The sequence below is a fragment of the Ovis aries genome, chromosome 10, assembly GCF_016772045.2.
Source record: "Ovis aries strain OAR_USU_Benz2616 breed Rambouillet chromosome 10, ARS-UI_Ramb_v3.0, whole genome shotgun sequence".
Taxonomy (NCBI): Eukaryota; Metazoa; Chordata; class Mammalia; order Artiodactyla; family Bovidae; genus Ovis; species Ovis aries.
This window is the reverse complement of record NC_056063.1, coordinates 75,238,626-75,256,556: the sequence shown is the minus strand read 5'-3', so window position 1 is coordinate 75,256,556 and position 17,931 is coordinate 75,238,626. Positions and strand designations below refer to the sequence as shown.

At 45.7% G+C, this 17,931-nt stretch overlaps 1 protein-coding gene across 15 annotated transcripts in view; it reads left to right on the top strand.

The window, feature by feature from the left end:
- Nucleotides 1–17,931, top strand: part of DOCK9 (dedicator of cytokinesis 9) — a 288,486-nt gene that overhangs the window by 88,945 nt on the left and 181,610 nt on the right. For 2 of the 15 annotated variants that reach the window (XM_060394654.1, XM_060394653.1), the window contains exon 1: nt 816–1,036. The exons of 12 other annotated variants lie outside the window; for them this stretch is intronic. Coding sequence is in view for 1 of the 3 variants with exons in the window: in XM_060394648.1 (XP_060250631.1) it covers nt 9,903–9,938 (36 nt within the window). In the remaining 2 variants the exon portion in view is untranslated. Of the gene's footprint in view, nt 1–815; nt 1,037–9,816; nt 9,939–17,931 lie in introns of those variants that run through there. One more of the 15 variants, XM_060394648.1, reaches the window with a different exon arrangement.

Genomic DNA, 17,931 nt, shown 5'->3' with positions numbered 1-17,931 from the left:
AATGAATTTTTTTAAAAAGCCCTTTAAACTCCTTTTTGCTTTTCTTATTAAAAAAGAGTTGTTTTGTTATTGTTTCCTTGGCCGTCTTCATGTGTGTATTCATAAACTGCTCTTACGAACCTTGTCCCAGGCCACATACCCACCCTCTGAGTCTGTGAACACGATGAATGAGTCAGAAAGACTATTGAAGGAACTCAGAGAATTGCCGCACTAGGTTTTGAGAGGACACTTAGACCATTTCTTTCCAAATATACAGTGTTTGAGCTTCCGGTGCCGAACTCTTGAGTCTGGGTTTATCACAGAAGTGAAAGGGGGAGCTGATGCCTCTCTTTGACTTCCTGTCCACTCTGTTGTCTGTGGTTAGATATAACAGAACTGTGTTTCCAAGCTTCCTCACCCTTTTCTCTCTCCTCCACTTACCCCCAGTGACATTGTGGCTGTCTTCTTCCACTACCCACTCACCGTACACTTGGGGTCACATGCTAATTTAGAAAATAGCCCTCAAGATGAATCCAGCTGCTCTGATCCATAAGCAAATACAGGTGGCCTTGGGTCATCCACCACGACGGACTGTCTGCCCCATCGCTTCTCTCTCTTCCTATTTCAGAATTCATGGAGAGTATCCAGAATGATCTAGAAGAGTTTGTGTGCCAGAGTTTAAGGAATTGGGAGTGTTAGCCGCCAAGCAGCCTCCCTTGAGAAGTGTCCTGGTAGGAGGTAGACTCGGGAAGTCTCAGCCCGGCAGGGTGCTGGGGAGGCTGCCCCGAAGGGGGAGGTGCTGACCGAGACTACGTGCCCTGAACCACAGGCCCTTTACAGACTTTGTGAGCCTTAACAAGCCTCTTGGGTCAGAACCTTGTAAAGTATTTCGGCACCTTGGCTCTGGACTCTGCTGCTGCATGATTCAGACGGAAACCAAAGCCAGGAGTGCTGTAAGTGCACTTGAGGTCAAAAAGGGCTCATCCCACTGGGGATAGGCTTTCTCCGCTTTTCTGCCTGCCTGGCCAGACGATCGGCCCTTTGCCGACAGGAGAGGGTGAGCACAGTTGGAGCCTCAGAGGTGGGCGGTTCCTGTCTTCAGGGGCTTCCGTTTCATTTAGCGAGATGCACCCCGTGTGGCTTTGCTCTGACTCATCTCTTCACCCCTGCCCTGTAGCTCCGTCCTGCTTCCAGGTCCTAGGTTAGCTCTTCTTGGCCGTGACTCACTCACAGAGGACCAGCCGAGTGCGAAGCAGACGTCGTAGGGGGAGGCTGTCAGGTCAGCCGCTGTGGAGTTGCAGTCCCAGGACGTTTCTCAGGTTGGCAGCACATCTTGGCAAGGAGACCAGCCTCTGCCTGCCCCTCTGAGAAGCTCCCCGGGGCGTTAGCAAAGAGGACGCTGGGGGTTCAGCAGGGATGGGTCGGCAGAGGCCGGACCGGGCACCCCATGCTCTCCCTCACTGTGAGGTTGCAAAGTGGTGCTCGGGCTTCTCAGCTGTCCTCCCACCATCCCACGTGGAAGTGTCTTCTGTCCTGTCACAAAGATGCTTGAAACTAGGGGCGTATGTGGGGTCTTCTTGACCACTGAGGACCTCATGTCTCACTGCGGTGGGCTGAGACTCAGCGTCACACAGAAACAGCAGGGTGAGCTCCCAGAAGAAGCCATGGAGGCTGAGCATGGCGAACCCTGGGAGATAGTCTTGAGGACAGAGACATGGGCGCTGGGGCTGGATGGTGGGTGGGAAGTGCTGAGAGGGCCTGAAGAAGGCGGCCAAAGGATGTTGGCTGGTTTAGAAGACTAACCTGTGTTTCACGTTGGTTTTTATTTCAGGTGTGGCTAATAGGAATCTAATAGTCGAGAAGGAGACGTGTTATTATGGCCCTTGAGGAAGGTCTTCTTTGCAGAGTGTTTTAGGCACGGCAGCTCTGAGGGCTCAGCATGGCTGAGGTTAAACGGAAGGCTTTATTTAGAAGTTTGAGCAAAATTGGGTTCTTTTTTTTTTTTTTTAATCCCACATTTTCGTCTTGGTCCTGATTGGGCATGGGGGCGGGGAACCATACCTTTTCAGTAGAAGGAAAGTGTGACGTCATCTCTGGAGGGGTCACATTTCACTGTCTGGTCCCTGAAGTGAGATATGTGGCCCCTCAGGGGCCCTTGTTAAGCAAGTGTGTTCTAGGGTGAGCACCCTGTGTAGGCCTCTTTTCCTTCTCAGAGGTCAGGGAAACGGGAGCATGCATCCTTTCTTCTTCTTCTTTTTTTTTCTGTTAAATCAGCTAAGAAATAAGTACGCATTGGGCTCAGCACAGATGGAGTTTCTTTGGGTTTCAGAACACTCAGACTTTTTTGTGGAATGCTTATCCTGGCAGAGCAACTTAATTCCACATGAATATTATAATAAGACACAAATACAGGTTTACATGGGAAATCAGGCACTGTGGTCCTGGACATCCTCTTAAAACACCCAGCCCATGACCAGGGTGGACAAATGTTGTCCAGGTTCCTTAACTTCCCTGAGCTACCCTTCCTCTTGTGTGAAGGCAGGTTTGGACGGGATTATCTTTTCAAGCTCAGAAACTCATTTATTTTAAAATTGATAATTGGAACGTATATAGATCATCAAAGAAAAGTAAAATACGGTCCAGCCAGAGTATGGGATATAAATATAAGAAACATTAAATAACTGTGTAATATCAGTCTTGGTTTTAGCTTGGGGTGACTTTAGAAGGTGTAAGTCAGCTACTGGTGAATTGCCGTGCGGATCTGGAAAAAAGATGTGTGACCACTGTCATCGCTGAGCTGGTTTGCACCGTGGAAGTGGTGTGGGCGAGGTGGGTTTTCGGTAATTGCTAGTGGTAACACCTGTGTTACTCAGGGCCCTCATCTTCTTGGGTGATGTCATCCACTCTCATTTTTTAGCCACCACCACCCTGTATGTGGTCTCCCACCGCATCTGCAGCTGAAGCTCTGTTCTTATCTCCATGCATGTGGCCACATGTCATTTTCTGCTTCTGAAAGTTCAGCTCAGTCGCTCAGTCGTGTCTGACTCTTTGCGACCCCATGAACCGCAGCACGCCAGGCCTCCCTGTCCATCACCAACTCCCAGAGTCCACCCAAACTCATGTCCATTGAATTGGTGATGCCATCCAACCATCTCATCCTCTGTTGTCATCCCCTTCTCCTCCTGCCTTTAATCTTTCCCAACATCAGGGTCTTTTCAAATGAGTCAGTTCTTCACATCAGGTGGCCAAAATATTGGAGTTTCAGCTTCTACATCAGTCCTTCCAGTGAACACCCAGGGCTGATCTCCTTTAGGGTGGACTGGTTGGATCTCCTTGCCGTTCAAGGGGCTCTCAAGAATCTTCTCCAACACCACAGTTCAAAAGCATCAGTTCTTCGGTGCTCAGCTTTCTTTATAGTCCAACTCTCACATCTATACATGACTACTGGAAAAACCATAGCCTTGAGTAGATGGACCTTTGTTGACAAAGTAGTGTCTCTGCTTTTTAATATGCTGTCTAGGTTGGTCATAACTTTCCTTCCAAGGAATAAACGTCTTTTTAATTTCATGGCTGCAGTCACCATCTGCAGTGATTTTGGAACACACAAAAAACAAAGTCAGCCACTGTTTCCCCATCTATTTGCCATGAAGTAATGGGACCAGATGCCATGATCTTAGTTTTCTGAATGTTGAGCTTTAAGACAACTTTTTCACTCTCCTCTTTCACTTTCATCAAGAGGCTTTTTAGTTCTTCACTTTCTGCCATAAGGGTGGTGTCATCTGCATTTTCTGCTTAAAACCCCTTAATGGCTTCCCGTGCAGCTCAGGCTAAGACGCACAGTCTTTAATGCACCTATCAGCCCGATCTGTACTCTGCTCACCCCGCCAGGCTGAGCCTGTGCTGCTCTCCCCCAGACCACTGCACCGAAGCTGAGTGGGCCATCTTTCAGTTCTCCAAACCCGCAAGCTCTTTTGTGTCTCAGCATCTTGGCACGTGCTGTGCTATCCCCTCTGCCCAGCTCGCTCAGCCATTCTTTATTCAACTGCACTCTTCCTTCTGGCCACGGCTCAAGAGTGTCTCCTTCAGAGAGGCTTATTTGAGCCCAGACTGGTTGAGCATCTTGTACATTTCTTTCAGTGCACTTATCACAGCTGCATGTAAACCAGCAGTTGTGTGGCTCGTTACTTACTGGGTGATTCCATAGGGACCTCTGCACGAGTTTATAGAGACCCTGGACTGCCAACACGTCTCACTGTTCTCCTTCCTCCCAGCCTGCTTTCCATTGCATGTGGTGAACCACAGTGATGTTATCACTTCAAATGGTGCCCTGGCATTAGCTTTACATTAAGGAATGCTATTAGCGGAATGTCCACAAGAAAGCCCTTTCTGAGAAAAGATGTCTCTGTCATGGTGGGACTCTGGGTCCTCTGTGGCCCCATGACCTGCACATTGACCTGGCAGAGAGACTTCCAACAGCATGATTCAGACCCTGGGGATTTTTTTTTTTATTCCCTGCGTGTACATTTATTTGGAACACCTGGGTCATTTATACAATTTCCTGCTTGTGAAATGGTAATAACCATATGTCCCTAACTTTTTAAAGGTTTTTCACTTGTCTACAGTTTAAACTGAATGCAAACATGAAACTTAATGTTTACTATTGTTTGGCTTCTAGAATGTACTATTCTAAAACATAATGATCAAATATTTTAAACACAAAAAATTAGTTTAAGGCCTGGGTTTTTGGTAAGCATGTTTCTAATTTTTTTTCTGGAAGCCATACAAAAGAATGGAAAGAAAAGAAAAACTACCACTTTATATTAGGAGCACAGTTGGGAGGAAAGAACAAAGATAATGAATTAATTGACCTTGATTAGGGACGTGATTATTTATAACACGTATATATGGAATGTTCACTCACTCAGTTGTGTTCAGCTGTTTGCGACCACCAGGCTCTTCTGTCCATGGGATTCTCAAGGCAAGAATACTCGAGAGGGTAGCTGTTTCCTTCTCCAGGGCATCTTCCCAACTGGGGAATTGAACCCGTGTCTCTTTCATTGGCAGGCGGATTCCTTACCACTGAGCCACCTGGGAAGCTCCACTCACAAATATGATTTTAAGTGACATGATTCTATGTGATTATGGGATGAATGCACTGAGCTCTCTGTGCCTGCGTCCCTTGTGGCAGAAGACCTTTTCCTCCTCTTCTTCCCCATCTCCCCCTGCTCCTCCTCACCCTCTGCCATGTATTATTAATCTAATTCTAACTGCACTGGGAGAAAGCACTTCATAAACTGTTTTTTAACAAACTATTTTAAATCATTCCCCCCCCCCCAACACACACCCAGATGATAACAAAGAGGCCTTTAGATCTTTAGATCACAAAGAGACCATTTCTATTTGAGCAAAGAATATGTTTCGCTGAAATAAAACTCTTCCTCCTTGTACTGTTAGAAAGAAAAACGCTTACTAAAATATTTTCCCCAGCATTTGTTTGGATACAGCACAAATAGCATGCCTGTTTCAGCATCTTGCACCTAGATGTCTGTTTTCACCACTTAATTTTTTAAAAAGTCGTGTTGCCTGTATAAATAAACATCTGTGGTAGGAATGGGAATTTGGTATAGTCATAAACTAGGCTATGATTCATAGAATCCTGTTAACAGTGATATTAGAGGTTATCTATCTCAGTGCCACACTTTGTAGCTACACAGAGGGCACCGATGAGTTGAGTGAGTTGGGGACCGTCACTGTGTGTGTGTGTGTGTGTGTGTGTGTGTGTGTGTGTGTATGTGTGTGTGTGTCCTGGATGGTGGGAAGGAGGGGCACTCAGCACTCTACCACTGCAAGGGATTCCTGGTGAAGTTGTGTCCTCATAGTCCCTGCCCTCCCTAATCTAGCCCAAGCCCATCTGTCTTCCATCATGGTATTTGTCAGTTCTGGTGGCTTCTCTCCCAGACACTTAGCCATTTGTGTCTCACCAGGTTGAGTAGCACCTATTAAAATAATAGATACTCTTTGAATGTGAATTATGTATCTTTTCATGGGAACAAATTTTTAAAATTTCCACATGTAATCTCTCAAGGTTTCTATAAAGTACATTGAAGGCAAATGTTACTCTGCTTATAGCACACACACAGCAATTACATGGCAGTTAAATTGTTTCTTGGGTCACATAACAAGATTATAATAAAGGGGTGGTTGATCCAGAAATTATGATTTTGGAGTCTCATACCTGTCCATAATGGATAAATCACCATACTCGACCCCAGTCGTTTCCCCAACAATTTTGTAGGTAATTGAAGTGTTAGGAGAGAAGAGTAATTATTTGTATTACTACATATGCTGTGAAAGGAAAAACTGTTGCTGTAAAGTTCTCATTGAGGCGGCAGAATTCACTCCTGACTGCTGAATGCAAGTGTCTGCTTTTCTTTTTCTCCCCCTTACTCCTTTCCTACGCCTTGTGATGCTTTTTCCCGAAAGGTCTTGCGGCACCCCAAACACACCATGCTCTTCCAACCCTCCAAACCTTTCTGAACAGTGGTTTCTTTTCCCTTGAGTGCCTTTTGTTCTGGTCACAAAATCTTGCTCCTTCTTTAAAGATGTTGGCTTTCAAGATATGTTGCGTGGGTCAGCAGCATCATCACTCTTGGGAGTGCGTCAGAGCTGCAGAGTCTCACCGGCCCTCCAGGTGCCTACACTAGACAATTTGGGGGCAGGGGGAGAGAGACAGCAGCTCAGTGGAGGGTCTTGGGGGAGACCCTATGCCCTTAGAGGGCCAGCGTGCACAGACAGACCTCCCTCCCCAGCTGGATCGTCCTTGAGAGGATTGGAAGAGGGCCCAGCAGTCTGTGCTCTAACAAGCTCTCTGAGTAGTTCTGACGTGATGGAGTTTGAGAATCGCCACATTTAGACACCTTTCACATGGCACCTCGTCCCATAGGCTCGTCTTGAGAATTCTGAGCAGGCAGTCATCTCTCACATTGAGATACTTTTTCTTAGTGTGTTACTTAGTCAGGGAAGGCTAGCTGAGGTAACCAGATGGCGGTAGCTTAACAATGAGCTTATTTCTCACTTGCGACCGGATCCCATTGGGTGTGCCTCACGTGGTCCTCCGTGTGATGATTCAGAGCCTAGTTCCCTTATATCCAGGGCTTCTCCCTTGCACATGGCCTCCTCAGAGCTCTCTGTATGGTCTGCGCTTTCAGTAGCTCGTCAAGGAGAGAGCGAGTGAGCGAGCTGGGACCCTTGTGCACCATGTTTTATAACCCCAATGGCACCCCACTCCAGTACTCTTGCCTGGAGAATCCCATGGACGGAGGAGCCTGGTGGGCTACAGTCCATGGGGTCGCTAAGAGTTGGACACGACTGAGTGACTTCACTTTCCACTTTCATGCATTGGAGAAGGAAATGGCAACCCACTCCAGTGTTCTTGCCTGGAGAATCCCAGGGACGGGGGAGCCTGGTGGGCTGCCGTCTGTGGGGTCGCACAGAGTCGAACATGACTGAAGTGACGCAGCAGCAGCAGCAGCAGCAGGCTCTGCTACCTCGTTTTTCTGATATTCCTCAGCCAGAACCCAGTCACATAGTTTTCAGCCTGACTGCCAGACAGATTGGAAGGGTGGTCTTTCTTTCTACCCCAGAAAGAAGACACAGGATTGGGGAGCATCTGGTCCCCTTCTGTCCAGTCACAATATGGTGCCAGCCATAGATGTCATTGTACATTTGCTAGTAACTGCATTTAAAAAAGTAAAAGGAAACAAATGAAATTAATTTTAATAATATATTTAATTTAATCTAGTATATACCAGTATTATTCAGCATGTCAGCAATAGAAATTATGAATAAGATATTTTGTATTCTTTGTTTGTTTCTTCATCCAAAGCCTTTGAAATTTACGCTGAGAATTTATTTCCATTTGACTAACCAAATGTCAAATGCTCAATAGCCCGGTGTGACTAGTGGCTCTGCTGTTCCAGTGGACAGCACATTTCTAGCCAGTCCCTGCCACACTTGGTATGTAAGTTCCTCATCTGAATCCTTCCATCTTTCCTCTCCTGCTAGACTGTGTGTGTTCCTTACGTCTCAGTCCTTGCACAGTGCTCTGCGGTTAAGAAATGCTTGTGAGTGATTGAGCAGGCAGGAGATTGAATGCATGAATCAACTGAGTCTTGAATGGACTAATGAGTAAGTGTGGGAGAGCATTCCTCTTGGCTCTTGGAACTACTCTCATGAAAGTTCCTGAGAAGTTCTCTTTTGTGACAAGTGCTGGTTTACACAGAGTCTGACAAGATTAGTGTCACAGCAGAAGAGTAAAGTAAGCCCTGTTAGCTGGGGTGCTAGAATGTAGTACTGAAATGCAGGAACCTTGAACTGAGAGAACCTGATCGTCAGATGGCTTGATGTCCTCACTTTGATAAGCACGTGTCCCTGAGACAAGTGGAGACTTGGAGCTGGCATCTTAGCTCCAGGGAGCTGGGTCTGCTGACACTTTCGGTTGATTTAACTCTACCGCAGTAAATCTGAAGCCCTGTGTTTCCCCCGAATTAATGAACACATATCGTGGAACATGCTGCCATTATTTTAAAACGAGATGCTAGGAAAATTGTTAACATAGTCTCAGTTTAAAAATGCTGCTAAACAGAACCTCCTTAAGATTTTTTGTTTTTCTTCAAGTCTCCAATCGGGAACTAGGAACGCTCATGTAAGTTTTATCAGTCTAGTGTACACATCTGAGATCCTACTGAGGAGGAAGACAGACAGGGGTACATTAGACAGCAGTATTGGATTAGGGTTTTTTTTGTGTGTGTGTGTGTTTTTTTTTTTTCATTACTGCCCTAACTGCAGTGTGGAGGATGCATATGGAGGATGTCACTTTGGCATCTTATTCCTCTGCAGCAGGAAGAAAGGAAATCCTTAGAAATGCATGTTGCCTTTCCCTAAACAGATTGCTTCATTGCTTTTAGTTAGCCGCCATCATGGTCACAAATTTGAACTTGATTGAGTGCTTGTAACTCAGCTGGCAAATAAGGTATTAAGGAACTCTAGGCAACAAAACCCTAGGGGCTTGGTTTTGTTCTATATTCTCTTCAGGGAAGTATCCTGCTGAGCCCCATTTCAGTGTGTGAACATACCATTAAAACAACTGGAGAGATGCTTGGGGCTCTTGCTACTCTGGAGGGCCTTTCTTATTGGCTTGGAGTTGAGAGGCATTTTATTTTGGCAGGGGTCAGGGAAGACGGGGCAAGGAAGGTGGATGAAGGGTGATTCTGGTGGAAGAGCCCACCTACAAAGTTGTATTTTTTCCCCCCCAAATCCAGGTAAATAGAAATGATCAATGGAAACCTGCCGTGGCATTTCAGTAAGACTAAGGTGTGTGCCGTGGGGAAGGAGACAGTAGCCTACTCCAGTGTTCTTGCTGGGAAAACACCGTGGGCAGGGGGTCTGGTGGGCCATGGTCCGTGGAGGCAGAGAGTCGGGCACGACTCAGCACCTGAGCTCGAGCGCGGAACCGTGTGTCCGTCCCCTGGAGGGCAGTGCAAGTTGTGGCCTCATCCCCGTCCTCTGCTTTCAGCTGCGCACAGTCATCTGTGTCATGCCTGTGAGATGCTAATATATCTGGGAACCCGTCCATGTTTCCTTGTATTGGATCTGGGCTGAAACATTGTGGGTGTTCTTCCTCTCTTTTGTGTTACTAAGATCAGTGACTCTCAGGTGAAAGCCTACAGCATTAAGTATCGACTGGAGGACTTCCCAGGTCTCAGCTCAAGGCTGCAAGTCAGCAGTTCTGGGTGGAGTCCTGGATCTGTATAACACAGAGGTGAGCAGGCATCTGGCAGGTTAAGATCAGGAGGTGGTGGGGAACATTCCAGGTTGACAGACGGCGTTTCTGGAGGCATGGAGGTGAGGCGCAAGGAGGCAATATGGCCAGTGTTCCTGTTCATAAGATTCGGGACAAGGTTGGTGCGGAGGGCGGGGGAGAGCACAGTGGGCCATCGTGCTGCGTATGCCGGCAGGCTGTAGGTGAAGGGCGGTCGTGGTTCAGCCTGGGGAGAGGCCATCCTGCCCTGGGAGCTGGCTCTCCAAGGTGTACTGTCTGCTGCTGCTTCGCTCCTTGGGGGGATTAACATGGGCAGAAAGTCTTTGCCCTCACATTCCCATCTTTCCTCACTCTGTTCCATACTTTGAACTATTAGGTTTCACCTATGTGTGAACAATAAAATAAGAGAAAAAAGATTTCAGTACAGTGAGGTTTTGGCCCACACTGCCCCTGTGGGGGCTTTCTAGGGGGCACTAGTGGTCAAGAACCTGTGTGCCAATGCTGGAGACACACGAGATTGTGGTTCGATCCCTGGGTCGGGAAGACCCCCTGGAGAAGGACCGGGCACCCACTCCAGTACTCTTGCCTGGGAAATCCCATGGACGGAGGAGCCTGGTGGGCTACAGTCCATGGGGCCACACAGAGTGGAACATGGCTAAACTGACTTAGCACGGCATGGCCCCTGGTTCACTTCGTCTTCGAAGGAAGAAGAACTCATGTTGAGCTTGATTTCAAATCTTTCAAGTTGTGGATGATATCTGAAGATCTGGTCACTTGTAGACCAGTTTTAAAAGTAGGTGTTGATTTTATCTTTATGGTCAAGGCAAGTAAAAATGACCTCTTGTTAATCTGTTTAAAAGTTGTTTTACCACGTAGGACCTCTGTGACCTTGGACTGACCCCCTAAGTTCTGTGCCTCGTTTCCTCGCCTGTAAAGTAAGCGTTGATGGAGGGACGTGCTGCTTCTCGCACTGCCAGGCACCGAGTAAAGCCATGCTGAGCAGAGGTGTACTGAAGCCTGAAGCAGAAAGGGGAAAAGGCAGTAATGCTGATCTGATCTTTATTTCAAGTTGTGATTGGTTTATCATGGCTTTTTTGGAGGATATGAACTGTGATTTCATTTGAGTGTTTCATTAAATTTTACTTGATTACTGAGTTTTTAGTGCTGTCTTAAATTCTGTCCCTCAACTGAATGCTCCACTTAACTCATCCCAGTCATGACCATGGAGGAAGTATTTATTCATGCAATAGCTACTTGTTAGACATTATTTTAAAAGTTTCCCAAATAGGAATAAATGGCTTTAGAAATTTTAAATAATGTTTAGTTTAAAATAATTCATGCTTATTAAAGGAAGTCTAAAAAGTATAGATAAGTAGAAAGAAGGGAAGATGAAAGGCTTTGTTCCATATTTCAGACACAACTCTGTCAACATTGAACTTCAGTTTTCATTTCTTGTTATCTTCTATCCTAATATTTTCAGGCCTCAGAAAACTCTGCAGTATTTTCTGTGGCTCCCTTAAGGAGATATGTGTGTTCGAAAGGGAGGTCAAATTCATTTGAAATAAAACTTTAAATATTCCGATCTACTTAATTATTAGGTTTAATGTTAATTTTGAAGCAGGGCTCCAAAGCATAGTAGCTATGTGAACTTAAGTTATTTAGTTTATAAGAACCCCGGTTTCTCTAAAGAAAAATACCTCTTTCTAGAGTTATTATTGTAAGGGTTGAATTGAACTGAATTAAACAAGTATATATGCTGAACGCCTAGCACACAGGAGGATTTGGGAATGTTCTCCTTGCCCCTCTCCTCCAGACCCCAAGGCCATTCATTCTCTTTCCTTCCCACTTCTCTTCTGTATTGAAATTCCTGTGTGACAGTCACCTAAACAAATAAATAATCATTGACTTCTAGATATAGGTCTTGGCAGAGCATAAATTGAAGCATGTGCCTGGAGAGTTCCCAAATGCTTCATGGAACATTGGAAGCCTCACATATATTGTAGGGACTGAATCAATGGCGGGACTTTAAGACCTGGCCCCTCTTTGTGGAAAGGCCAGTGGGATAGTCATAGCTACTTTTCAGAGCCTGATTAAACACCCCCACCGCCACCCCCGCTTCACCGTCTCTCTTTTAGCCGTGTTTTTCCTGGAAGAGTGTTTTGCCTCATGTGGGAGGGGAAAGCCGAAGCCCATTGTCTTGCGTGTGTCACACTCTAGGAATGTGACAAGTAGCACTGGCCTGTTCAGCAGCTTCAGTGAAGGACCAGAGGTGACTGTAGCGCCGTCACCATTCCACCTCCACCGCCACCTTTGGTCTCCAGGCTGTGTGATGTGTGCGTGTCGAGTCAGTAGTGGGGCAAAAGGAAGCCCCAAAAGCCTACCTTCCCTGACATGTGCCCTCCTCACCTACCGTGTTTTTATCTCCACCTCCAGTTACTTTTATCTGTAGCTTATCTATGAAAGATTCATTGAGTTATGTATTTTTACAAGTACTCGGGGGGAAACTTTGAATTGTCAGGATGTGTGGTTGTCCAGGAATAAGGTTTGAGCCCCTGAAACCGCTGGCTTTGTTTTCTCTTCCTTGTCAGTCTCTTAACTTCACAAAGGAAATCAGTCACAATGAGGGCTCGTTTAGGCAGCAGGATGAGAAAGGATACATCATCTTCGCCGCTGATGAGTTTATCTTATGGAAAGGACGTAATCTGCCACTGCTGCCAAAGAGGGGACTTCCCAGTCATTGTCAGGGGACCGGCATGACTGTCAACGATCATTATCTTTTCGTCGTCCAGGCGCTCAGTCTTGTCTGACTCTTTTGTGACCCCCACAGACTATAGCTTGCCAGGCTCCTCTGTCCATGGGATTCTTCAGGCAAGAATTCTGGAGTGGGTTGCCATTTCCTTCTCCAAGGGATCCTTCCGACCCAGGGATTGAACCTGCGCTTCCTGCTTGGCAGGAGGATTCTTTACCACTGAGCCACGTTGTCTTTTTAATGCAAGCTGAATTTGGCCAGATCTGCTGGACTGGTTGGAGTGTTTCCTCATGGTGGGTTTGCCCCTTGAAGCCTGGGCGTGTTTCTGTTTTTGCAGAAGTCGGTATGCCGTGTTGGCTGGACCTTTCTCTCTCCTTCCCCCAGGTTAGGGAGCTGATGGCCATGGACTGTGACACCTGGAGGGTAATCACCTGAGCCCTGTGACCTCTCCAGCTTGTCGCTTCTCTGTCATGGACACATCAGGATGGTCCCCAGCTTTCTACCTTCTAAACACTCATGGGACTGGCTTTGAGTAAATTAGCATACACAGGTATTTTTATGAAACCTATAACCTCAGAGGGTGGCTCTTTGCATTTTTCATGATGTTCTTTTGAGAGGTGGATGGGGGAGAAATGAAAGAATGGACGTTCGTCTTCCATTTATAGCTGAATAAGGCATTTGAAGGGAAAACTTTAATGCTTAGGGCCTTAAAAGAAGGTTTTGATTGTCTTTTCTCACCAAGCACACATTCTCTGGCCCTTTACCTCAACATTTGTCACGTGGTGAGGAAAGTTAAAAAATTCTACTTTGTGTGAACTCCCTTGGTGCTGGAGTTTGTGATAAATCAAGCCAAGGTGAGACAGTTTCACTGTTTGTTCTGTAAGCAAACATGTATGGATTATCTACTGTGCACACAGCCGTTCCCCGCCACCGCCCCGGTGCTCAGAGCTGACGAGGGCAGATGACACACCGGGCTAGGTCCAGTCCAGATGGAGGCCACGGCGGGCCCCGCTGTGCTAACTCAGGCCGGGAGTTTCATTTCCTGAGAAAAATCCCAAGCACGTTATGTTTCCCTTGGCTTTGTAAGTTTCCATCTCTGAAACAAATCATTGACACCGCTGGCTGAATGATCATCATTGTGACCAAAACAAATAGTTCATAGAAAAACTCTTGGTGTCCAGAGTATAAGAGCTCTGTATCCAGCCCGAGGGGATCCTGATCCTTCAGTGAATTCATCTGATAAATGTGTTCTGAGTACGTACCCTGACTTAGGACCTGGGAATAGAGCAGTACACCAAATAGACAAAAATCTCTGTCTTCCCAGAGCTGCTGCTTTCATTAAAGTGGAGTTGGACAGACACTAAACAAATAAGGAAAACAAGAGTATAGAACGCCAGATGGTGACAGAGGCCGTGCAAGAGTGTAGGCAGGGAAGGGGGATGTCGCGGCTGGGGGTGGGCTATCTTCACGAGAAGCTTCCAGATCATTCTCTGCTGCTGGCAGCATTCTACGACAACAGTGGGATACGTCCGTTGTCCCCCTGGGTCTTGGGAGTGAATGATGTCTAGCTTGGGTCGAAATGGTGATCCCTATCTTCCAGGTGAGGGAAGTGGGCCCCCAGAGTGGTGAAGTCACTGTCCTACATTCATAGAGCCAGTCCCAGAGAGTACCCTAAGCGTCCCCCGTCTAGAAATGGGAGGACTCCACGCGTCTTACTTCCCTCATTTGAAAACGGAGCCTTCTCTAGGGCCCCTCCCGCTGCCCCAGCACCGTGGGCTCACCCCAGACATGGAGAGAGGGCAGTAGGCCTCCTCACCCGCTTCTTCACCGCAGGACATCCTTGTCCTCTGCCAGACTCTCAGCTCTGCCTCTGTCGGAAATGAGGCTCTGACACGTTTAAATATAGATCCACCTTTTGGTCTGTGTGTTTCTCTTCCACGTGTTCTAGGGCAGTATGATTCTGAAATGTGTGCATTGTTGTTGTTCAGTCGCTAAGTCGTGTGCAACTCTTTGCAACCCCACGGACTGCAGCACGCCAGGCTTCCCTGTCCTTCACTGTCTCCTGGAGCTTGCTCAAACTCATGTCCACTGAGTTGGTGATGCCGTTCAACCATCTCCTCCTCTGTTGCCCCTATCTCTTCCTGCCTTTGCTAGAAGCTGCTCAGTGAAGGCCTCATCTGATGACCTATTGGCTTACTTGGAGGTCAGTCGGGGCTTCCTTGGTGGCTTGATCTTGATCATTCAGCCAGATCCAGGGGATCTTCCCAACCCAGGGATCGAACCCAGGTCTCCCTCAATGTTCTAGAGAAGGGAATGGCAACCCACTTCAGTATTCTTGCCTGGATTATCCCCATGGAGAAAGGAGCCTGGTGGGCCACAGTCCATGGGCTCGCAAAGAGTCGGGCACGACTGAGCGACTAAGCGCACTTAGGACATCAATCAGCAAATGAGTAAGATTGCAGGTGTTGACACCGCTGATTGCCATCTAATGTCTCTTGATTTAACCATTTAAATTGCTTTACTGTCTACTTCAGTCAAATTTAAACCTGCTCAAGAGCTTTGTGTCTTAAAACTTTGGTTGACTATCTGGCTTATCTTTCTGGACCTCAGTTTCCTTATTCTGTGAGTGGAGGATCTTCCCCTGGTCCCTTGTCTAGGAACTAGATAAACTCTAGGGGCTTCTCGGTAGAAATTACAGGAACACACAATTTCGAATATAGGTTTAGAAGGGTTCATGGACCATTTTCCTCCATATCCAGGCTTGGATGGATTCCAGGCTAATAAATACTAGGCTAGATGATAACGTGTATCTCATTTTTTGTGATTATCTGATTAAATCTCTAATGACAAAAATCATCATTGAGGTGAGCATCTAACTTGGTGAGAAGTGAAGTGAAAGTGTTAGCCTCTCCGTTGTGTCCAACTCTTTGCGACTCCATGGTCTGTCCATGGAATCCTCCGGCAAGAATACTGGAGTGGGTTGCCGTTCCCTTCTCCAGGGATCAAAACCCAGGTCTTCTGCTTTGCAGGCAGATCCTTTACCGTCTGAGCTAACAGGGGAGCCCTGTCAGACTTCTATCATAATATATTTGATATTAACTCTTCTACGAGGCCCTGAGGGTGTGATGTGGAGCCCTCCCTCCTCTCCGCTCCCACTTCCACCTGCCTTTTTGTCGCCCCGCCCCTCCTCTCTTGTAACTGGCTGTTTAGCAGCCTGTTCCTGCACCCGTTGCCTCTGGTCCTGTCCTGACCTCTGCTCTCCCGCTTCTACGCACCGTGTTTTTGTTTCCTCAGGGGCAGATCGTATTCCCAACACCGTTTCTTTTCTTTGGCCACCAAGCTGGCCGGTAACAATACACTGTGGAAATCTTTAGTCATTTGTTTCTTTTTGTAAGTTTTCTTAATAATTTTTCCTTACTGTTTCACTTTTTCCCATAAAGGAGAAATGGAGTGATTACTTCGGAGTACATATTTAATATGTATTTAAATCTCTGCTCCAAAGTATGTGTATATGTATATGTTTTATTGTCGTTGTTCAGTCGCCAAGTCATGTCTGACTTCTTTGAGACCCCATGCATGGCAGCACTCCAGGCTTTTCCTGTCCCCCACCATCTCCCAGAATCTGCCCAAGTTCATGTCCATGAACATGAACATGTTGGTGATGCCATCCAACCATCTCATCCTCTGTCGCCCTTTCCTCCTGCCTTCAATCTCTCCCAGCATCAGGGTCTTTTCCAATGAGTCAGCTCTTCGCATCAAGTGGCCAAAGTATTGGAGCTTTAGCTTTAGCATCAGTCCTTCCAGTGAATATGAAGGATTCATTTCCTTTAGGATTGACTGGTATAAACATATGTTTTATATATTATTTAAGTATACTTTACAAGTATACACACACATACATGCACACACATACACACAACATACATATATACACATGTATACACACAACATATACATATACACATACACACATAAATATATACACACATACACACAACACATATACACATATATGTATATAACCATATACACACATATACACACATACACTATATATATACACACAGATATATGCATATACACAGATATACACACACAGAGATACACACATACACACAGATATATATGCACACACACACACACACACACATATATGTTGCCTTTATAGTTAATTGTTATTTTGTAAATATCTTCCTGATTGGCCAAGAGCCCCTAATAGGAGAGTAAAAAAATTCTGTTGAGATAATTGATATTTATTCCTTGTACAGTCATTCTTTATGTAGCTGCTAGCTACAGCAAAATGCAGTCTCAAATTTTATATAATTCATTGCTAAAAACAAGTTTATTTACACTTCTTAAAGGTTCAGTTATACTGTTTCCAAGGATACCTTGGTCTTAAAAAAATATCTGGCAAGTTTTGCAGAATAACATTTTCTTAGCTGGGAGAAAAGAACACTTTAATTATTAGTAAATGATCCATTGGGGTTTAGCATATGAACAGTTGAGTGCTCTTGCCTTAATTTGGGCCACATGAAAATATTTGCATATTTTAAAATCCACCAGATTTGTGCTTCAGGGCTAAAGATAATCAGTGACATAAAACTGATACAAGCATTTGGTTCAACCAATACGTTTTGAATGCTTGCAGAACCTCAGACCCTGGGGACTCAGCTCCTGTCCCGATGAATTTACAGGCTCACTGGAGAGTGCAGCACATACACCCTTAGTAAAAGGTAGACTGTGACAAGCTCCGAGATGGCAGTAAATGAAAGAGATGCCCAGAAGGTGCCAGAAGAGGAGCTAATGCAGCCTGGCCAGGAGGAGCCAGGGCTTTTCCTAGGAAAGTGGCATTTAAACTGGGTCTTGAAGGTCGCGTAGGTGTCCTGTGGGTGAGAGGGTCCTTTATTCAATTTCCTGCTTTTCAGAACTTGATGGAACTTCATTGTATGGTGGGTGGGGGATGACAGGGTCTTTGGAGTCTAAAGTTAGACTTCCTTATAGTAAATAATTACCCTTAGAAAATTCCTTAAATTTCCTATACAGTTTTCATGTTTTTTTTTTGTACCCAACCTATATAATAATTTGTATGTATATTAACATCTGAGAGCTGAAATCCATATATGGAAGCATCTATTTCATCTTATCTCTGGAATGTTTCTACTTTGCCATGGGTTTTCCTCCATTCCCATTCTAACAGTAAAACTCTATACCCTTAATGCATGCTTTTTTGAGGGGAGGGGGAATTGTCAGTATATAGATGATATTTACCTATTTCCATTTTTAAAATTTATTTTTTAAATGGAGGAAAATTACTTTGTAGTGTGTTGGCTTCTGCTGTACAGCAACACAAATCAGCCATAATTATACATATATCACCTCCTTT